This window comes from Trichoderma harzianum (genome assembly GCF_003025095.1).
Source record: "Trichoderma harzianum CBS 226.95 unplaced genomic scaffold M431scaffold_15, whole genome shotgun sequence".
Taxonomy (NCBI): Eukaryota; Fungi; Ascomycota; class Sordariomycetes; order Hypocreales; family Hypocreaceae; genus Trichoderma; species Trichoderma harzianum.
The window spans coordinates 126,495-148,044 of record NW_020209263.1 but is presented as its reverse complement, the minus strand read 5'-3'; the positions used below and the strand labels follow the sequence as shown (position 1 = coordinate 148,044).

The 21,550-nt window shown below is 52.4% G+C and overlaps 7 protein-coding genes across 7 annotated transcripts; 4 read left to right on the top strand and 3 right to left on the bottom strand.

Annotated features, from left to right (window-relative positions):
• The first annotated feature begins 30 nt into the window (after nucleotides 1–30).
• M431DRAFT_512274 (hypothetical protein) lies at nucleotides 31–1,216 on the top strand. Its single transcript, XM_024919808.1, has one exon. The coding sequence runs from the start codon at nucleotides 274–276 to the stop codon at nucleotides 1,168–1,170; it is 897 nt and encodes a 298-aa protein (XP_024769718.1). The 5' UTR covers nucleotides 31–273; the 3' UTR covers nucleotides 1,171–1,216.
• On the bottom strand, nucleotides 1,216–5,083 carry M431DRAFT_512273 (hypothetical protein). Its single transcript, XM_024919807.1, has 5 exons — nucleotides 4,743–5,083; nucleotides 3,344–4,661; nucleotides 3,065–3,275; nucleotides 1,872–3,001; nucleotides 1,216–1,795 (listed from the first exon to the last, which is right to left on the bottom strand). The coding sequence occupies exons 2-5, from the start codon at nucleotides 4,637–4,639 to the stop codon at nucleotides 1,586–1,588; spliced, it is 2,847 nt and encodes a 948-aa protein (XP_024769717.1). The 5' UTR covers nucleotides 4,640–4,661; nucleotides 4,743–5,083; the 3' UTR covers nucleotides 1,216–1,585.
• A 1,115-nt stretch (nucleotides 5,084–6,198) lies between these two features.
• On the bottom strand, nucleotides 6,199–6,402 carry M431DRAFT_96013 (hypothetical protein; the record flags this gene model as incomplete). The annotated part of the gene is made up of 1 exon (XM_024924775.1): nucleotides 6,199–6,402. The coding sequence occupies one exon, from the start codon at nucleotides 6,400–6,402 to the stop codon at nucleotides 6,199–6,201; it is 204 nt and encodes a 67-aa protein (XP_024769716.1).
• Nucleotides 6,403–7,856: 1,454 nt separating this feature from the next.
• Nucleotides 7,857–10,150, top strand: M431DRAFT_259547 (hypothetical protein). The gene is made up of 4 exons (XM_024913854.1): nucleotides 7,857–8,289; nucleotides 8,347–9,701; nucleotides 9,771–9,918; nucleotides 9,974–10,150. Exons 1-4 carry the CDS (start codon nucleotides 8,241–8,243, stop codon nucleotides 10,102–10,104), a joined length of 1,683 nt encoding a protein of 560 aa, XP_024769715.1. The 5' UTR covers nucleotides 7,857–8,240; the 3' UTR covers nucleotides 10,105–10,150.
• A 5,126-nt stretch (nucleotides 10,151–15,276) lies between these two features.
• On the top strand, nucleotides 15,277–15,480 carry M431DRAFT_58885 (hypothetical protein; the record flags this gene model as incomplete). Its single annotated transcript, XM_024921532.1, has 1 exon — nucleotides 15,277–15,480. A coding segment is annotated over one exon (204 nt), but the record flags the coding sequence as incomplete, so codon positions are not given.
• Nucleotides 15,481–16,176: 696 nt separating this feature from the next.
• M431DRAFT_96063 (hypothetical protein) lies at nucleotides 16,177–17,157 on the bottom strand (the record flags this gene model as incomplete). Its single annotated transcript, XM_024924780.1, has 1 exon — nucleotides 16,177–17,157. One exon carries the CDS (start codon nucleotides 17,155–17,157, stop codon nucleotides 16,177–16,179), a length of 981 nt encoding a protein of 326 aa, XP_024769713.1.
• Nucleotides 17,158–19,580: 2,423 nt separating this feature from the next.
• M431DRAFT_20028 (hypothetical protein) lies at nucleotides 19,581–21,253 on the top strand (the record flags this gene model as incomplete). Its single annotated transcript, XM_024913312.1, has 3 exons — nucleotides 19,581–20,504; nucleotides 20,580–20,727; nucleotides 20,790–21,253. The coding sequence occupies 3 exons, from the start codon at nucleotides 19,581–19,583 to the stop codon at nucleotides 21,095–21,097; spliced, it is 1,380 nt and encodes a 459-aa protein (XP_024769712.1). The 3' UTR covers nucleotides 21,098–21,253.
• Nucleotides 21,254–21,550: the final 297 nt, after the last annotated feature.

Here is a 21,550-nt window from a genome sequence, read left to right as displayed (position 1 = left end):
TAAGCAAAGTCTCACCCTCGGCAACACACCTAAAGTGCTCGCATTTCCGACCGGCTTGCAGCGGTTATCGATAACCCACACCACCCAAATCCCACCTATATCGGCATCACCCCAAAAAGAAGAGCTTCGATTAAACGCATCACTAAAACTTCCCCCCAAAACTTCCCAATCCCTCCGACAAAAAGGTTGGGCTTTCACAGCCCTTCCTCTCTCCCTCTCCCTCTCCCTCTCTAACTCCTTAGTTCCATAAAAAACATCTAATTAACTCTCGCAATGGCTCCCCAACCGCCATCCTTCCAATCCGCCCTCCTCGCCGGCGCCCTCGCAGGAACAACCGTCGACCTCTCCCTCTTCCCCCTCGACACCCTCAAGACCCGCCTCCAGTCCTCCGCCGGCTTCTTCCCCTCGGGCGGCTTCTCCGGCATCTACCGCGGCATCGGCTCCGCCCTCGTCGGGTCCGCCCCCGGCGCGGCCTTTTTCTTCTGCACCTACGAGACGGCAAAGGCCTTTTTCGGCCAGCGCATACGCGGCAGCAACAGCAGTAGTGGAAATGGTGATAATGGTGATATTTCAAGAACGTGGGTGCCCGCAGACGTCCTCACGCACATGCTCGCCTCCAGCCTGGGCGAAATCGCCGCCTGCTCCGTCCGCGTGCCCACAGAGGTCGTCAAGCAGCGCGCCCAGGCCGGCCACCACGGCGGCTCCTCCGCCCAGGCGCTGGGCCACATCCTGAGCCGGTACTCCGCCCCCGGGGGCAGCCTGGCCGCGGTCTGGCGCGAGCTGTACCGCGGCTGGGGCATCACTGTCTTCCGCGAGGTGCCCTTCACCGTGATCCAGTTCCCGCTGTGGGAAGGCATGAAGGCCTGGGGCCGGAAGCGCCGCGGCGACGGCAAGGACGTTTCGGCGGGGGAGAGCGCGCTGTACGGGAGCCTGGCGGGAGGCGTGGCCGCGGCGTCGACGACGCCGCTCGACGTGCTCAAGACGAGGGTCATGCTGTCCAAGGAGCGGGTTTCCGTGGGCGACGTGTTCCGGCGCATGGTAAGGGACGAGGGCGTGCGGCCCTTCTTTGCTGGGATTGCGCCGCGGGTGACGTGGATATCCATTGGCGGTGCGATATTCCTGGGGAGCTACCAATGGGTCATCAACACCATGAACAGCATAAGCTCATAAACCAAAAAACGTCACGGAGTTTTTAGAGAGAGTGGGAACATAAAAGGGAAAACAAGAATCAAAATGGGACTATATAGATCGGCGCTATGGCGACGGGGATATATATATGTATCAACTTGGCTGTATAAACAGGAACAAGAATTAGGAGGGCTCTTTGTATGAATAGACCAGCGTATCAATACTGTATATCCTCCTTCCCCTCCATCCATGATGATTTTGTATAGTAACGACATGAGAATAGACGACACAGACAACTGTTTAGAGGATAACCATATATCTTCGGGCGCGGACATAAATTATAGATCAAGGAGAGAGAAAGAAGAAAAATCATGTTTAACGTGACGCTGTCAGGGATCTGATATATAAAAGAAAGCATAGAACAAGGTATAACAAACAATTGCGTTGCCGTTCACACTTATACACCGTTGGTAGTCTCAGTCGCCGCCTCTCCTGTGGGCAGTGGTGGGACTGGTGGTACGCTCGCGTCTGCGGACTGTGTACTAGAGATTGTTGGCAATGGGAGGATCTCTTTGCGGCCGTTGGCTTTGTAATAGAGCATAATGTCACTTCCGCCTTTCCAGACGTGGGTCCGGAGGGTGGCCAGGTTCATTGTTGGATGAAGGAGCTGCAGCAGACGTTTGGTGTCAGTCATTTGAAACCTGGGAGCAAAATAATAAGAATACGGTTGTGGGTGTACTTACCTGGTCATTGCAATACAGTTCGAGATACTCTTCGGGCTTGAGGGCGCTAGGGTCCTCCTCTTGCTCTGGCTCAATCCTCTCGGAAACATAGCCCAGAATCTTCTTCACCCGCAGCATCCGGTTTGCGTTTAGACGGCTGTTACCATCCGTGGCAATGGGAGGCAGGTTGCCCATGGGTTGCAAGACAAAGGATATCTTGACGGGGTCTTTCAGGGGGATCTGGTTCTGTAGTAACACGTCACCGAGCCACATGGGCGCTTTTTGCTCGATGATATCGGCATCTCTGCCGAGATTCTCCACCGTCCCTTGGTACAGGTTTGCACTGCCACCCGACGTTTCCTCCTGTATAATGACCTTGGTCCCGAGAGGAAGTTTCAAAACGGGTGTGTCGGATGGCAAGCTCGGCGTTACTCGTGTCTCGACGAACTTATCGGGAGACTCGGCAATTTGCTTGTCATATTCGTTTCGGATCTTCTGAATCACGCCAAAGAAGCTGTCATCAACCTCCTTTTCGTGATTGGAAGAAGACTCAGACTCGTCGGCCTTGTCGTCTACAACGACGGGCTTCTCTTGTGTTGCCTGAGATGCCGACCGGCCGATTCTCTTGGAGCTGAATGACATGCGGAATTTTCTGCTGAATGGTGATTTACTGTCGGCAGCCTTTTCTTTTTCCTTGGATTTCTCGTTGCTATTATCCGTAGACGTTTTTGGTTCTGATGTCTCTGCCGCCGCAGGAGCAGCCGCGGTGCCACCAGCTGGCGCAATGCCAGCTGTGAAGTAGTCGTTCTCAGCTGATGGACGAGAAGCTTCCCTTTCCAAAGGACTCGCAACTGCTTCCTCTGGCACGCCTTGGAGCGTCATTTGGACACCAGGTGACGCCAGCCCAATCGCCAGACCAGGGGTGGTCACTTGAAGATGAGGAGCAATCGCGCGTGGTGTCAGGAGCTGATCTGACATAGCTCCAATGCCAGGCCCGGGAATGACGATTGACGTGGGCGCTTCTGCCCGGGTGGCAGCCTGTCTTTTCTCCACGCCCTCGTTCAGCTTTGAGCGATGTGACTCGTCGCGTCGGATTTCCTCGTCAATAAGATTGGCAAACAAGTACCGTAGGATCCATTTGCCGAGGCTCACTGGATCATCATGTTAGCCAGTTGAACATAGATTTGGAGAACGAACAGGGCATTGTCATTTACCTCTTTGATCATCCCTGAATTCAATGGGCTCGTCCAATTCGAGTTCGTCAGCGTACACCTCGGCGTCGAAGCAGTTGAAGGGCTCCAACACGACAGTGAGATTGCCAGAGCTCAAATCAACTGAGCACCAGGGAGCCACTGCTTCTCGCGTATTAACCTGCCTCTCGACATCTTCGAGATGTTGCTTTCCAAAACTCTGGATAGGTTTACACTGCATAGCTGTAAGCATGGGGCCACCTTAATGCACAGCGGCAATGAAGGGGTTGTGGTTAGGCATACCTTGATCAAATCCCACAGCAATACATCGCCAGCCGTATCCAAAGTCAAGACCCTCCTCCTATCATTGAGTAGCTTGTGCTTCAAAAGGCCGAATTGACCTTCAATTGTCTCTACTGGCAGGGTGTGGATGGGCTTGATTTCCGGCTCGGGTTGTTCCACGACCACTTCCGAATTCTTTCTTGATAAGCCGTCATTACCGGGGGTTGGTTCTGGGTCCAGAGGCGTGCGCGACGGGAAGGTGGCTGTGTTGGATATTCTCAGAATCGACTCGGCGGGTATCTCCTTTTCCTTCTTGGACGACCCATTCGTTTGCGGCTGAGTAGTTGCCGTTGATTGTCTTGTCTTGTTGGACGCAGCTGACATTGCGCGCTGACGGCGGTACTCTTCGGGAAGCGGCAGGTTTGCGCCTGTGTCCACGTCTTCCCAGCGGTTAATTGACGATCGGTTCGTAGCTGTCCAGATGTGACCGCCTGCAGCCACAACCTTGGAGACACCGAAATGCTCCTGTGCAACAGCGAGACTTAATCCATCATCCATGTCCTCTAGGCTACCTCGTACGTCGGTCTTGGCGACGAGACCCGACCTATCACTGCTGTAGAAGATGCCGAGGCGAGGGTCATCCGAATACAGAGACCAGATGCTCTCGTCATGCATTGTAAACGTGTACATGCAACGACCGCCCTTGACACTCCACATCTTGATAGTCTTGTCGGCACTGGCGCTCAATATGGTATCGCCGACGTCGTCGATTAGGATGGCGCGAATATTGTCTATATGACCGACGAGGTTGGAGACTTTGGAGCCAGTACGAGGATCGTAGAGCTTGACCGTCTTCTCTGGGCCGCCGCTGGCAATGAGGTTGCGACCGACGGCGAGAGCGTAGACAGATCCCTTCTCGGTCGTCTCCTCGCCCTTGACGTTGACCTCGAGCGTCTTGCCCCCGCCATTGAGATCCCAGAGGCAGATTTTGCGGTCCAGGCCCGCTGAGGCAACCCAGTTGGCATTCATATCGCTTGGCGGCGTTGCGACGCACTTGATGTAGTCGTCGTGCTCTCCAATCTTCTGGGCGCGGGTGCTATCTTCCTGAGAGTGTGGTCGCCACACTTTGACAGTGAGATCGGAAGATGCCGATACCAAGGCGGTGTTGTGCTGTGCTAGAGCGAGGTCGTTGATCCAGTGCATATGCGCCTGTGTCTGGGCTCGGAACGTCGTGGTCGGCTTTGGTTTTGCGGATGCATCGTCGATGATGTCGTTTCGGTGCCGTAGGTCAAGGTTCAGGTCCCAGGCGCAAATCATACCGTCTCGGCCACCAGAGTAGCTGGAGAGAGAGGGCGTATGTTAGCGAAGCTGTTCTGCTCGACTACAGCACAGATACACTGGCAGACGCAACATGGCTTACAGGATGGCGTTGTCCGCATCGACGGCGAGGCCATTGACGCCGAGGCGATGGCCGCCTGCCGAGGATTTGGCATTCTCGAGCACTGGGAAGAGGCGGTTAGCAGTCGGAAACCAGAGTCTCGTTAACGGCGCTGTTGTGCATGGTCCATCTCCCGGACATTCGCACGAGAGCTGTGGTTCGTCTGATCTGGGCCGTCGGTCGCGTGCGGGGTGGGCTCATTAACAAGCATCTGTGTGCACTTCGAACTGCAAAGGAAAGGAAAGAAACGGAATGGAATGGACAGATGGCGGGAATGCAGGCGGGGAGTCTCACCATAACTGATTCTTTGACGCGCCTTCTTGGCCATGGCGAAGCAGAATCACAGAGCTCGACAAACTGGCGAACTTGTCTGGCAGCGAATGGCGATGTCTCGGAGAGGGAACCTGGAGAAGTTGCGGATGCTACGCTGGGGATTCGCAGACGACGGCCAGAGAGCGGTGGGATTGGCCAGCAGCTCCCCTGTAGGCCCTGCAGAAGTGCGGCTTTTAGCGCTTGCGGGTGTCATTCCACGTGTGGCTCAGTGGCCGTGGAGCAGTCCAGGCTACTGCTTGGAGCTAATATCTCGTAGCGAGGCGCTGCGCAGGTGGCTAAAAGGCGTCTGGTCTGGTTTGGTTTGGTCAGCAGCTAGGCGGCGCTTTAGCCGGCAAGCTTTCCCCAGGTGGGGGCCAGCAGTGATCAGCCTGCAATCCTGGTCTTGATGGAATCGAGAGGTCCATCGATGGTCGTCGTGAATGGGGTAATGGGAGCGGACTGCGAGTGTCCGAGTCTGGATTTGGGGGGATTTGATGCATCGATTTCGCGTCACATTGGGTTACTAAGCACGAGCAGACAATGCAGTAGCGTACTACCGAAGAGACGGGTGTGATGTAGGTCTAGATAAGATTGACGCTCAACTTTTATAATTTAAGGTAATGCCTAGAGATATAAAAAAAAAATCAAAAAAATCTCGTATCCAATTATGTGCTTCCTTTGCTCTTATATCGTCGTCATTCTTCATCCTCTTCTCCTCCACATGCAGCTAAATGAGCACGTTTTATCGTCATATCATCATCTATACCACACCTACAGGTACATAGCAGCTGCGACCATTTCCAGATCAAAACCAAAACCGAACATGCCGAAGATCCGACTGGTATAGCAAAAATATTCAAAGAGGTAAATAACAATATCTCGCGGTGAGTATGTCAATATTGCGTTCTGAGTGTTTCTTTTCGCTCCTTTTTTTTTGTCGATATTGTTGCTTTTGCTGTCCAAAGACGGGCTTGGTGAACAAAGCCATTGTTTCTCGATATAGCGACACACAAGCTCACAGCTTCAGTCGGCATCGTACACCGATTGAATCTGCTTTGTTCCAGTCGCACAAGCACAACTCGACAGGCTTCAGATATTTATTCTGTCCCCGCTCAGCGACCTGGTCCTACATGACCACGCATTTGCACGAGCAGCCCATGGGACACCATCGCGCAGATTGGACTCTCTTGTGGCCTTCGCACTGAGGGCAGTCTTCGGTGTCGTAGGAAAGGTCGTCTGTCCTGCCGGGGCAATCGTCGCGATAGCAACGCGTATTTCCTCTCGAGACCTGATGCTTGCAGCGATATTCGATGACGTTGCGTGTACACATATTTGCTACTCGGTTGTCTGCTCTGCGCCGGAAGCCGTCGATGGGTACCCCGGGATCGTTTGCGGATCAAATGATGAAACGTGCGATGGGTGGCACGTTGAAAACGAACAATGCTTTCTTCTTTTTCTTCTTCGTCGCAAAGTCAAGTGAAAAAGCCAATCCGTTTCATGGGCGAGATCTCATATTGAACGAGTGTGACGTCTATACAACAAATATGACGAGAATTCACGAGTCAGTTGACCAACGGTCCCTTCAGGTATTTAATAGGACGGCCACGCGTAATAAAAAGCACACAAAAACCCGATCCAGCCCACCGTTGGCTGACCTTATACGAGCAAGATTCCGTGGCTACCGGACCAAAAAAAGCATAATGGGTGCGGCTTAGTCTCGGCGGCGCGCGTAATCAATAGCGTTCGGGAAAGACTTGAGACCCGAATGGAAGGATTTTTTCTCATGTCACCGTACGAATACTTTGTGAATAGCGCGCTACCTAAGACCTTCCGGGTACCGGCGACCACTGAACGGGCAGTAAATACGGGCAGAGACAATTCATACGAGTACGCGGGCAGCCAATTCCGCAGCTTGTCTCAATCAAGTGCCCCTGTCGACGCATGTGACTTGTTGCTTGTCCGTTGCTGAGCTTGAACTGAACCTCCATGGATTGCTGACGAACCTTGCCTGCTCGGCAGGACTAGGTAACGGACCAGCAGCGTGCAAATCAAATAGTGCAGCTTTCGCGATAGCCGCGTCTCGTGGCCTGAGCATCAATCAATCACATGGTGTCATTGTCATCCATGCTTCCTCAGCAAACGAGTGTCTGGCAGAATGAAATTACACTTTGCATCGGCCTGGTGTGATTTACGAGTAAGGGACCTTGGATGGCACCTAGATCAAGCTGCAGGGACTCGTACCCGCTCCTCACGCTCGCCACTTACAGTACAGCAACTTGTCGAATGCAGCATGAGATTAGCTTCTGCCAAGTCGAGCGTCGAGTCCCCAGGCCGTGTCAATTACGGCTAAGGCCAGGGTGGTATTCCGAACGGAGCGCCGAGGACGAAAGCAGTAGTTGAGCATTGCTGTAACATTACTCGTACTCGAGAGGCCTTTTTTGTCACCCAGTCCAGTCTTTTCAGGTACCAGAACGGCGAACGGCGACTGGGGTCCCGCCTCTAATGCTCTAACGCTCTAACGCTCGACGGTCCAACCCCAAACTTGCCCCGGCGCATCGTTAATCCGGTCGCCTTGAACTACACGAAAAATTGCATCAATATCATGGCCATCGCCAGTCCTTCCACCATCTTCCAGCCTCAAGGCAACCACTATCCACAGGCTCAGCGACAAAGCGCCCTTTGTCTTCACCTGGCTTTGAGTGAGGCGACTCCTCGGGATTAGCGCTGCGACCGCCTGGACGGCTTTGTATACTTGGTCCGACAAAGGCTGCGCTCTCGCTCTTTCTTCGCAAAAATCCAACTAATAGTGCCTGAATCCATCTTCTACCTTGCTTTTCGCAAGTCGCATTGTGTCCAGCGAGATACCATACCAATCCGATCGCAAGTGGCTATACGACGTTGATTACAATTTGGGTCGCCGGGTTTTTAAAATTGCGCGCGTGTCCAATCTGTGAACATTGCCTATGCTGTGTTAATCAAAATCAATCCACCTACTGTTGCTGTTACTGTACTCTCGCTCGCTCGCTTTGGCTCTCAATCTGCCATTGACCCCCGGTTACCGACGTTTTCTGCCCATCAGTCAATCGCGCTGTACCGTATTCTAGCAGCGGCTTTCTACCGGCTTGGAACATACATACACTGCACTCTATACTGCAATAATCCGTCGCCATGGCCGAGCCTGCGCATCCTGATATCCAGAGCATCTTGGCCGCGCTTGGTGAGACACCATAAACCTGTGATGGAGCCCAGACCCCAAACTGACCGCGCGCATCAGCTTCCCAAAGGCCACCGTCGTCAGCCTCGACCCAGACGCCGCCCGCATCTGCTGGCGCATACCCAGCACCACCTGGCAGCGCTCAGCCAGCGTCGTATCAACCTCCGCCCCCAGGCGTCGTGGGCTTTGCTCCTCCCGGCTCTGCCCTGCCCGCTCCCGCCTCCAGCGGCAATGTCGACCTGAGCGCTCTTCGACCCGTCAACTCGGGCACGATGAACTTTGACGATGTTATATCCAAGGCGAGAGCGTATGCGACCGAGAAGGGCATTACGCCTTACGACCGCCCGCTCGTCTATGGCTCAGAGTCGAGAACCTCTGACAGGTCCTTTCGCCGATCTAGATCACGATCTCCTCCTCGCGGCGGCGGCGACTATCATAATGGCAGCTCATACCGGGACGATCGTCGTGGGGCTCCTCCTCAGGGTCGAGAATATCGCGAGCGCTCCTACTCTCCCCCGTCACGTGGTCGCACCTTTTCCCCTCGTGGCGGCGCCGCCGGCCGAGAAAGATCTCCTCTGAGAGGTGGTGATGACAACTCCGAGACGATTCAGATAGAGTCCAGTCTGGTTGGCCTTATCATCGGCCGCCAAGGAGAGAATTTGCGACGGATCGAAGCTGACACGAATTGTCGTGTTCAATTTTTGGCGGCTACCGATGGTGGTCCCTTCCGACAGTGCAAGATCACTGGCCCACGTGCTCGTCGTGCCGAAGTCAAGACAGCCATCAATCGCATTATCGAGGATAGTGGAATGGGAGCCCTTAACCGCGCCCAAGAAAAGCCTCGTGATCCTGCTCGGGGCGGAGCTGCGGCCTTGAGGGATGGCGAGGACCATATGCAAATCATGGTTCCGGATCGCACAGTCGGCCTCATCATCGGACGTGGAGGCGAGACTATCAGGGATCTACAAGAGCGATCTGGCTGCCACATCAACATTGTCGGGGAATCTAAGAGTGTCAACGGTCTGCGTCCCGTCAATCTCATTGGTAGTCGTGAGGCGGCCGCTCGGGCCAAGGATTTCATCATGGAGATTGTGGACAGCGACAGCCGGGGCGATGGTCCGGCCTCTGGCACCAAGAAGCCCCCCAGCGCTGCTCGCAACGAGGGACCGCCGAGAGAATTTTCTGGCGGTTCTGACAAGATCAACGATGCTATTTACGTCCCGTCCGATGCAGTAGGTATGATCATCGGCAAAGGGGGCGAGACCATTCGGGAGATGCAAAACAGCACTGGCTGCAAGATCAATGTGGCTCAATCGTCAGGCCCTGGCGAAGTCCAGCGGGAGATTGCGCTCATTGGAACCCGTGATAGTATCGCTCGTGCTAAGCAAGCCATTGACGAGAAAGTAGAGGCAGTGGTAAGTTGATGACAGACACCTTGCACAGTCCTTCAACAGACGTCAATACTAATGCATGGGCAGCGACAGAAGAGCAGCGGTAGCGGTGGCCCCCCCGGCGGCCGAGGTCGCGGACCGCAAGACGATCGACCGAGCTACTCCCAGCAGGGTCCCGACTCGTCTACTAACCAACCTCCCCAGGCTTCTTCAGGCGATGGCTCAGATCCGTACGCCCAATGTAAGTGTCTTCTATCTGACGTTGAAACTTGAGCCCTATTGACTCCTGTCGCTAGATGGTGGTTATCAAAACTATGTCGCTCTGTGGTATCAGTCATTGATGTACCAGCAGCAGCAACAGGGAGGACAAGCGACACCTCCCTCCGGAGGCCCTCCTGCCGGTGCCCCTCCCCCCGGAGCCCAGTAAAGCTTGCATGTGTTTTGATTGCAAGCAGCCGCGTGCTTTCGTGACTGGGTGTGACCTTGACACTGGATGCTGGCCTACTAAACCCGCAGACTCAGCGCCCCTTGAAGATGCCATGATTTTCTTGACTAGCACCACCCCCGGAGCTCTTCTTCCCCGACTTTAATCTCTCTTGAACAAGAAAAAAACACACACAAAACACACAAAAAAGCCCACGACTATATGACACTATTTTATGGAGTCCACGTCTGTACTCACCGAATTTTTTATACCCCGCCATTTTCCCTTCTTTCACTCTCGAGGATCGCTGAATATTTCTATTCGATTCTACGGCCCCGTTTAATATGATGAACGTATACCCCCCTTTTCTCTTTGTCTGGTGGCCGTCTGACACTGAGACCTGACATGCTGGTTGTGCAAGCGACGTCCATGCCTGCTTACTATGTTCTTGACTCCCGTATTGCCGCAGTACAATCATGGTCCTGAGGTCAATGTCCCTGGAAAACCGGATGACAAGTTGACAGAGCTAGGTGACAGACTGCATTGCTCTGATTCTGGATGTTGCAACTGGGTGTGGATTCTCCAGCGCTGTGACTTTTGGATTTGCTTTGACATGTCGATATGTTGCTCACCGTGGATCGACGACTCTGGCCTATTGCTGCGAGAGTGACGTATTTATTCTCTGACATACATATCTATCATGGCAATCCTGTCCATGGACGGATGATGAATGCCAGAATATGGTTTGTGTCGGCTTCAATATGTCACAAAGCAGGTGACTTGCAGCGACAAGCCAACACTAGAGAAGCAGAATGACGAAGAGAAGAAAAGCGAAGAAGAAGAAACAAAAAAAGCACAAAAGAAGAAAGAAAATGAAGAGAAAAAGAGAAAGCTACTGGATCTTTGATGTCGCTTCCTATCTGCTACGCAATCTACGTAATCCAGCTGGACTCCTCACTGCCTACGGATACCTACCATTCGGAACAATTCTAGGACATAGTCGAGTGACGAAAGGACGTTGCTGTTTTTGGCCTATGATCACCTAGTCCTGCACAGATGTGCCAGCGCATCTCTGCCCCGTGTTTTTTATCTTTTTTTAAAGTTGACATTTCTCGCATCAGTTGCGATGCGATGTCTTGATGTTGGAATTGGCCGTGCTTCCTGCTGTGGCTGATGAAGGGAGCGGCGAAGAGCGGCATGGAAGTTGAAAAGAGTTGCCGCGGTTTGTATATTAGCATAATTCGCTACATCAAATATTACAACTGCCATTGTGAAAGAAGAAAGAGCGCATATACGAGTAATACATCATACATAAGCACTCCCCGAGGCGATCATCATGGGTCTGACAGGGATGCAAAAGAGCTGAAAAGATGTCCCCCGTCTTACTTTTTTGTTTGCCGCAAATATTTGCGATTTGAAGCCTGCAGGCAGCAGGGCCTCGATCCTGCTAGTCGAGGCAACTTGCATGTGCGGCTGGCGGAGGGTCGAAAAGGCGTGGCTGCGATTGGGGGTTTTTAGGGTCGAGATGCATTATGCGATGCAGATGAAATGCATGCGGAACAAGGGAGAGAGAGGCAAGTGAGAGGCGTCCAATCGGGTGGTGCTGGGGCGAGGAGCCGGTGAGATGAGTTTTTGAGGGTTATGGAGTCTGGAGAAGCGATGTGATTGATGCGAGAATATGCGGGCTTCGATGGGGATGTTGTAGTAAATATTGTCGAATCAGAGAGAATACAGGTAACCTATCCACACATACGATATATACGCGTACCTTGAGTAGCTGTTTGTACGGGATATGCACAGCGTATACGAGCATGTGCACAATCCGCCGGGATGACTTGACTTGGGCTAAGAAAGCGCCGTACAAATCACGGCACGCCGGGAGCATCTTCCTGCTGTAGGCTACCTGTCATATTGCCTGCCATCCTAATGTCTATCTTAGTTGCGGTGTGGGCTGGAGGATCGAGCATCCCTGGCGATCGACTTTTGTTCCCTTTTTGCGAGGAGCTGGTGGTTATGGAGTCTGGCTGTGTGTAGATGCCAAGGTAGCATGTGCTTGGGAAGAAACACATCTATTACCTGCAATCCGTAGAGAAGGGCGTCAATGTTATCAAGAGCCACTTTTTGAACATATGAGGAGCCCGGGCGCGTATAGCGGAAGCCATGTTGCCTGCGGATCGAAGGATTGTCTCGGGCTTTGCGAGCTGGACGCCGAAACCTTTCATAGTCGTGGCCGTGTATAGGTAGGAAGACATATGCAATGCGCATGCAGATGCAATGCACGCGGTTTGAAAGGGCTATCTGTCCAAGAGCTGCTATAGGGCTAAATACGTGCCCCAATTTCGAATGCATGCAGAGAGTCACCGTCTCATGTCGTCTGTACTCGTGGTTTGGGGGCGGAAGACTACTTTCCGCTGGCAGCCCTTGCAAACACACGCACACATACGAGTACACACTTAAACGGTTGCTGGCATCGTCCAGCCTCCCATGAATCGCGACAATGGCCGGGCCGCTTCATCTGGCCGCAGAAGGCCGGGCTGCATGTGACTCGTTTATGCTGTCCTCTGGCCCTGTTACTTGTTTTATAGCCGAGACGATGAACCGGTTCTTGGGCCGTTAGAGGCGGTTGAGAGAGAGGAAGCGTCCGCTCCCGGTGCACGGCGAACAAGGAACGAGAGACATGCGGCGATGTTTGTCGGCGACGATGAGAAACGGGTGAGAGACAAGAAGGCGGCAGGATGGCATCTGGCCGTGGTGAATCAGGGGCGGGATTTAGCTTGGTATCGCAGGTAGTCTGTGCTGATGGCGTAAGAGTAAGAGTAGGAGTGTGAGTATGAGTATGATGAGTTGATATTATATGGATTCGATATATGATCCAATGCATAAGCGAGTGGAAGTGAAGATACACGCCTACCTGAGGTATCGATAGGCGTGCTTATGACTAAGTGATTCTTTGTATGGAAGGTACTGTATCCGTACCCAAATATCACATATTCTACCAACGCAGCCATTTTTGCTTCCGTCATCCCCCATCCGAACTTGTGCTCGTGCATTGCAGCTCCAATTTGCAGCATCTGGCCAATGAACGTAGCCGTCAATAGCTGGCAGCAGATGCCAGATGCAGGCTGGCAAAATGTGTACGACAAAGACCCCTGGCCTGGCCTCTTGTTTCCTCTCCACTCCCGGGGGCATCTGAATCACCCTGTCAGTTTCCTTGACCCTCACGCTCATCGCTAATCTGTTGGTCGATCTTCCGCTCACTGCCTCCGCAGCCGTGAATCGGATTTACGACTCTATTTCATCAATGATACTTTTCGTAAAGGCATGGTGGCGCCGGGCTTCCCCCTCTCGTCCCGCCCATCCGCCCGTCGTGGACGCCGTTCGGGCTACAGAGACTGGTGGAGAGAGGAGACATGACATCTTGGGTCTCGCAACGCTATATCCCGCCCGAGGCGGCGGAAGGAATCCGGCGGCAACCTTGGTGGACTGCGGTTCCACTCTCTAGACTTTCCCTCGATCCCTTGGCTGGATATGGAACAAGCTGCGCTTTTGGCGGCTGCTCCTTCGCGACCCGTGACGCTCGTGGCAGCTCCTCGGTGTGTTTTCATTTGTCCAGCCAAAGTCCATTTGTGTCGAGGCTAGCTTTGTCTTCCTCTCGATCCAAGGTGGTGAGCGCACAAGTGTGTCTCTCAAGCCGTGCTTGTCGTGGTGCAAGACAGGACGGGAGGAGACGCGGGTAGTACCCTTGCCAAGTCGCTCCATAGCGTCACAACCCTCCAAAGGATGGACGCAGATACATTAAGAGCGGTAACAGAAAGTATACTAGGCCGTAAGAGCGGTAGAGGTTCTCGCATTCGATGAGATGTCCGGCGGGCTTTGAGACATTCATTGGTGCGTGCATGCAACTAACAGGCCAACTCTTGCTGCAAGAAAGACACAGCACACCCCTCCTAACCCACTATAGGACAAAAAAAGGGAAGAGTCGCCTCTAGGAAAAACGATAGATCTCTCCATGCATGTCCAGATTGCGTGGGCCAGAGGACATCAGCAGCAATATGGATGGACGCTGGCGGTGTCTCGTCTCGCGAAGACGGCTCCGTTCGACTCGACTCCCTACCTGTGCCTGGCCGGTGACCGTCTGTTCCGATCGATACCTTGATCAGTCCTAGCCGACGCAGCTTGGTATGCTCTGGATGTTCAAACATTGTAGCTACTACAAGCTGGAGACCCACCCTCTATTTGCCAACATATTTTGCACAATCAATTACGTGGTGGGCTCGGCCGAATATGACAAGTGACAGACGGTGGTGCTGCTGTGGCCGTATCGAGTGAGCGGAGAAGCGTCCGTATGCAGGTGGGCTGTTAATCAATGGATGTCTTTTGTCATTTCTGTTTCGAGTTTGTCCATCTGGGAGGGGGATTCGAGTGTCAAAGTATGCGCACACAGATCCATTCTTGAGCTTGTGATTGTTGGCTGGTATGTCTTCATCGCTTTCCGCATTGAAACTTTGTTCCGCACCACACAAGAAACGCCATTTTGTGCACTAATCCTTCCCTCTTCCTCTCCTTCATGATCTTCATTTCCTTCTTCTTCACCTCGTCTTCCTGAAGGCCGTCATCTGGTGCTATATGCAGCGACCCGCCTGTTCAAGAGCCAACACGAACGACAAGGCACACCGTTTCTTGTCATCCGTGCAACCCTGGCAGCACCCAACTCAATTACGACGCAGGCTTCTCGCACAACAAACAATTTCGTTGTTCTTTTATTGAATCAACTAACGCAATTCACCGACTAAAGAGGGGACAGAGGAGAGAAGAAAATTTACGAGTGTTTCTCTTGATCAAGTGGACGGAGGCCCGTGTGCATTCCCCTACTAACACAATTTCATTAGCCTGTATGGATCCTCCCCCCTTCTTGTTTTTTCCACAATGTGAATAAATTCATGTGTTGTTGGTTGCAGAGACAACTCGAGCTAATGTCCGTTTCCCTAGTCCCTACAGACTAATCTTTCATACTGCCCCATGCCAAGGAAGACTTTCTTGCTCTTCCTATCTTTCGGTTACAGAATCGTCGAAATTTCTCAAAAGCTGTTCATTGATGGGAACACGCAATTGGGCGTAGTTCCTGGGCCCTGCTTTTAACAATCATCGACACCGACCCCTTTCAAAAACACAGTCATGTGCCGTCTGGTCATTTTCAGCGGCACTTGCACCACGTGCGGCGAAGAACAAATATGGGAGGATCTCACACAACAGCTGTCATGTCTTGAGGCGAAAAACAACGGAATCTTTGGAGATTGCTCCAAAGGGGTTTATCAAGAGCAACACCACTTCGACCAGGAGTGTGACCAGTGCAGCGAGGAGGACGAAGGAATTGGTGATGTCGAAGAAGTGGGAGCAGCGGCAGAGGAAGGCCTTGTAGCTCATGGGAAGCGGGGGGCTTCGGAAGAGAGATCGACGAGTTCACGAAAGAAGGCCAAAACTTGAACAGCCCTCGATACAACCCAACCCTTGTCACTTTGCGTCGATTGAGTCGACTGTCTTGCGAGCGAGCGTGGCGTACAACTACTTTCCTTTTCCTTTTCGTCTCTCCTTGGCCAATACAACGGTTTCGGGATATACAGGTGTGATGGGTACAATACTGGGCGTTGATGGAGTTGAAACAGGATGTTTTGGGGCATCGGCTATAAACAAACGACCTTCACATGGTCACGATTTCTTTTGTTTTGGATCTGCATTGTCACCCGTCAACCGGCATAGCTAATTATTAAAAAGCGGCGTTGTGGTGATTTATCGGAAATCATGGGTTCTTTCCTACTGTGGAGAGAGGAGTCCATCTCTGATGAAGGAGGTGCTGATAGGGAACGGCTTCAACAAAACTGGGTGTGATCAATTTTGACTTATCGATACTTTTTATGGCACAAAAGATACCTGGGGTGTTATTCACTGGCTTCACGGTTTATACGTCTAGTTCTATCCTGAATATTTCTACAACCATGGATGAACGTCTTTTGAGAGAACGCTTTTCCTTTCCCTTTTCTCATCCGATTATGGCTTTAGTCCGTTCATTACACCCACCTACACATCCATGATCGTTTCCTGTTTTGTCACTTCATTTTTAGGTAGCATTTCAGCTTCCAATCCAACCTCGTCCCCTCCCCATGTCTCCTTGACTGCTTGCCAATATCGCTGGCTATCTTTCCTAACAAGTGACACATGCTCTCCACCCTCAAACCTCTCTTTGCGCACCTTGAACCCCGAGTCTTCTGCCCTCTTTGCATGGTCTTCAACGTGGCGCCAGCTGATGACAGCATCTGCCGTGCCGTAAAGGTAGGTTCTCTGGGTTTCCCTTGGGAGTAGGCTGCCTCTCCTGAGGGCTTCGGCATTGAGATTCTGAGCAGGCCGAGTGAGACGGAGCTTGTATATCAGCCAGGCAACGGCAATGACCATGTGGACCAGCGGAGAAGTCCAGCGAGGCAGAGACTGGAGGAGGGCCCTATGCGTGCTCTCCCACACGAAATTTCCCGGGCAGGAGTCGAGGCAGAGAGCATACCGAGGGATGACGAGCTTGTTTCCAGCGGCGTCTCTGCCGAGCTCTTTTCTTAGGAGTTCGCGGATCCTGGCGGCGGTGCTGACGCCCCCGTTAGAAAGGATGTGCAGCAGGACCCGGGGCTTGTTTCCGCCGTTGCTGGGGACTGCTGCTGCTGCTGCTGAGGTCTCTGGCTCTGCGAATTGCATGAGGATGCGGATGGCGGGCGGGATGTGCTTGCGGGCGAGGCTCGGCCAGAAGACGTGGGATGCAGGGGAGCGGATGAGGAGGATGCGTGAGGATGGGAAGAGGGCGCGGTGCTGGGCAATGTATTTTGCTATGTGGACGTCTCGGGCTCCCATCCAGCTGAGGACTAGGATGAGTTCTGGATCGTTGGAGTTGCTGGAGTTGCTATTCTTGTCGAGGGATGCAGGATTTGGTGGGATGTAGTATGATACGGAGGGACTTAGATGCTCCATGTAAGAAAGAGGCGGTTCCTTTTTCACAACCAAGGTTTTTTTGGACGCCATTCTCGTTTGTGTTGTCGTATAAGTCGTTTTTAGAGGCGTAATGGATGGTCTTGGTCTTGAAATAGTTGAGCCACGACAGCTGTGCAAAGAACGATACGGAGACGGAGGATGAAGACGAGATCCCCCGTCTCGGGCTCGGCGCTGCTGCAGCGCGCAGCTGAAAGACGAAGCGAAAATCACATGGCGAGACTGGAGCTGGAGGGCATCGAGGCCCCGGAGCATGCGCGGCAACGGCAACGGCAACGTGGCGGCGAGGGAGGGCATTTGTGGCAGTTTAATGGGTGACTATGAACTATGGAGATTTGGATGTTCATGCGGCGGGTTGTGGTGTGGTTGTGGGATAGTGTCGCAGAGGTAGCCCAGGTTGGCAGGAGATGCGACTGGCTGGCGAGAGGATGGCACTTGATAAGGGTAGAAAAGTATGTGATGTGCATTTAAAAATTGACACGGATGTCTTTTATTAATGTTGGAATTTGTATAATGATTTACGTTTGGTTTACGGGGGCTTTTGAGTCTTTGGGGGTATTATTCAATTCGAATTTGTCGATGATACACTTCTATCCTGGCGTGTGAGCTATATAGCCTCGGCTTAAACGGTAGACGGCAACTTTTTTTTTTTATACCCGGTGAAGAAGCGCGGGATAAGGCCGTTGAGAAGCGCAATTGGCCGACTTGATTTGCCAATCGGGGGATCGGGAATATTGGGGGCGCCGACGGATTTGCCGTGGTTTTTTTGTTGCTTGAGAGTGGAAGTTTCCAACGGCGTGGCTTTTTGAGGTTTCCTGTTTGGGTAATTGCTGGGTTGTGGAGAGTGGGATGAGTTTTGTTGTGGGCGAGGATGAGAAGAAGATTTATCGATATTATATATAGTTAGTTCTTTGGAGAAGATGTTGTTTAATGTTTGATTCTATAAAGTTGAGCTATAGTTGATGTTAGATCATGACATCGAACCTCTTTTGTTACTCTCAGCTATTAGTAACCAAGTACGGCCGGTTAACAGGCTGGGATTAGACAAGACACTGGGCGTTACTTGTCTCGGCAAATAAGCGAAGTTGATATACAGAGTGCAAGATGAGGTGCCACCGTAGATGACGGATCGGGATGGCAGTGCTGCATGTTGTATGTGATGTGCGACCTGAGGTATGACGAACATGGGGACGAAACTCGACGGCATCGTTTACGGATGGGAAGTAACTGGAGAGGATTAATATGTAACAGATCTGGCTCGGGTTGTTTTCGCGTTTCTATATTCGTGTTGTTTTGGAAGATGTGGTGTGGAGAAAAGGAGGCTGGGAATATGCAGCATCTCGAGATCCGAACCCGACGGCTGTGAGGGAGTTGTACAAGGGGGTTTCTATTAAGGGGTGTTATACGGATGTTGGCAGCTTTTGGGAAGGATTTGAAAGTTAAGCTTGATTTGACATTTTTGGTCTAAAGCTAAAGGTGAGTTGGAAGGAGAATGGCATACTCTCTGATCGCAACGAAACGATGATACCGGGCTTCAATGGCTGCATATAACATAGCTCTTGGATGAATGCTATAAAGCGCATCCAATAATAATCTCAAGCAGGTGGTATGGAGACTCGATCAATCTATCGTGTGTTTCCAGAGACAGAGCTATTATTACCTGTGATACAGGAAAGGGCACGAAACAAAACAGGGTCAGAGCAAAGGTCTTGGATAAAGAGCTCCAGAGGCGGATGCCACGTCGGGTCATCAACAGGAAGATACTAGACATTTCAAGTTTATTGTTTAGAGTCAGGTTTCTGAATTTGTACGCATGTGCTAGATTCATGTTCTGCCGTATAGCTTTGAGTCTGATGAATTCGTGCAAATTGTTGTCTATAAGCATCGGTTTGATGACTCGGCTGCCTCTTAGAGATATTCTTCAAATTACATCAGATGGTTCACTACTATTTGCACACAAATGCATATGATATATGCCACTACGAAGATCTCGCTGCAGTGTCTCTTGCATCATCTAAGATGCAACTTCGTACCAAGTAAAGCACCGACACAAGACTCGACAATATCCTTCCCGTCTATCCACAAAAAAGAAAGCAAACAATTCACCTTTTTTTATGACCATCGAGTCCGTCCGGCTCCCCTATCCGATACTTGCACAAAGGACACCCGTCAGTGAAACAGGTGGCACGTTGATGCAAACAACCGTCTTCTCTCTCTTTTTTCCCGTGGCCAGCTGTCGAGAAGCTGTGTGTGCTTTGACCTCGATTCTGCCCCTTTTCAATGTCCCAGCTTTCTCGTTTAACCTCCATCAGTTCAAGATATCAAGGCAGTTTTCCTTTTACCTAGACCACCTGTCTCGCATCTTCACCTCTCTCTCCCCTCTCATCCAACTTCATCTCCTTCTCCTAGTTAGTTGTCGCTGTTGAGCATTTGTTCCCCCCTATCCCAACTCAATCATGGTTGCCGTGAACCTCACGCAATGGCTCATCTGCCTCCTCGGCAGCTTCGTCATTACCGCATCCTCCGCTGGCCTCCCCCAAGTCAGACGCCACGCCCCTGACTGGGACCTCGCAAAGCCCATGAACGGCCTCACCTTCCAGCGGGTCAAAGCCGTCAAGGAACCCAGCCAGGACCGCGCTACGATGCACATCTCACATCTCAAGGGCATCAAGGGAAAGCCGGGCCAGCAGCATTCGGCCGTGTCTGCGCTCAGCCGCGTTCGAAGCAGCCTCAGCTCCAACTCCCCCGGTTCCTTCAAGCAGTCGTTTCAAAACGTCAGCGCCCTGACTGATGCCTCGACGCAATATGCCATCCAGTGCGGTTGGGATGGCGTCCCCGTCTGGCTGCTCTTTGACACAGGCAGCTCCGATACGTGGGCGACCAAGACGGGCTTCAAGTGCGCGGACCTGGGCGGCGACGCTCACAGCGAGTCTGCCTGCGGCTTCTCCAAGCCGTACATCGACGGCTTCGGCCACGGGCAGATTGACGAGCTGCACTTCTACCTCAAGTACGGCTCGGGCGAGCGAATCTCGGGCCCGATGGGCTACAGCGACATCTCGTGCGGCGGCGTGACGGTGTCGAAGCAGCAGGTCGGGCTGGCCAACAGCACGTACTGGCACGGTAACAACGTCACGGTCGGCATCCTTGGCCTTGCGTATCCCGCCATCACGAGCGCCTATTATGGTGATGTTGGTGACGAGGCGCCGTGGAACACCATGAGCTACACGCCGTTCCTGACCAGCGCCATCAGCCAGGGGAGCATCGACCCCGTCTTCAGCGTTGCGCTGGTGAAGAACTCGACGGACGGCGTCATTGCCTGGGGAGGGCTGCCGCCGATGGACTGGCAGTTTAGGGGGTTTGCAAAGACGGATCTGATTGTGGTGAGTTTGATGATGTTGATGATGATATCTACTATATGATGAGGATTTGGGGGGACTGACATTGAGGGCTTGCAGGCAAATCTCATCGGCCAGCCTGAGACTGCGTGGAAGTATTCGTTTTACACGATTGTGCCCGACGGCATGAAATGGGACCAGACGACGGACACGACCAAGTATCCGTACATTGTCGACACGGGCACGACGATGCTCTACCTCCCTCCCCGTGAGTATCAATTACTTCACACACTACCTACACGCACTGACACAGCTGACACAATTCCCTAGCACTCGCCGAAGCCATCGCCAACTCGTTCCAGCCGCGCGCCGTGTACCTGTACCAATGGGGCACCTACTTCGTGCAGTGCGACGCCATCCCGCCGCACTTTGCCATCCTCATCTCGGGCGTCGAGTTCTGGATCAACCCGGCCGACCTCATCTACCAGGACCTCGTCGACCCGCTGACGGGCTACTGCGCCATTGGCGTTGCCAGCGGCGGGCCGGGGCCGTATATCCTGGGCGACGTGTTTCTGCAAAACGTCGTGGCCGTGTTTGACGTGGGGGCGGCCGAGATGCGCTTCTACGGGAGGAAGTGAGTGTGATCAAGACTTGATTGAGGCTTTATTGTAGGGGGGTGTAGCCTTGGTTAATGTTGATGGGATGGTATGACATGAGTTGTACAGTAAGGGCTATTGCTTTTTCTCGTCTGCTCCTATGTATTACGTGGTGGTTGTTGTTTGAAATGTCGTGAGAATTTGGGACATTTTAATTCAAGATTTAATTTTTTGGCGGATACTTGACCGTTTGCGTCCCCTGCCTCTTTCTTCTCGTTATCTCTCTGCTTTCTTGTTTCAATGCTGTCTGTCTGCACAATTAATTGATGCGTCCAGTGTCTTATCAGCAGCATCAACAAGATGAAACGAAGAGCAATGCAAAGGAATGCAAGCCGTTGCTGAAAGGGGGCAACACGATGCGACCAAAGGCTTATCACTATCACAGTTTCCCTGTACTAATAACACCGCGTACTTCGTAGCCCCAATCCAAAAAGC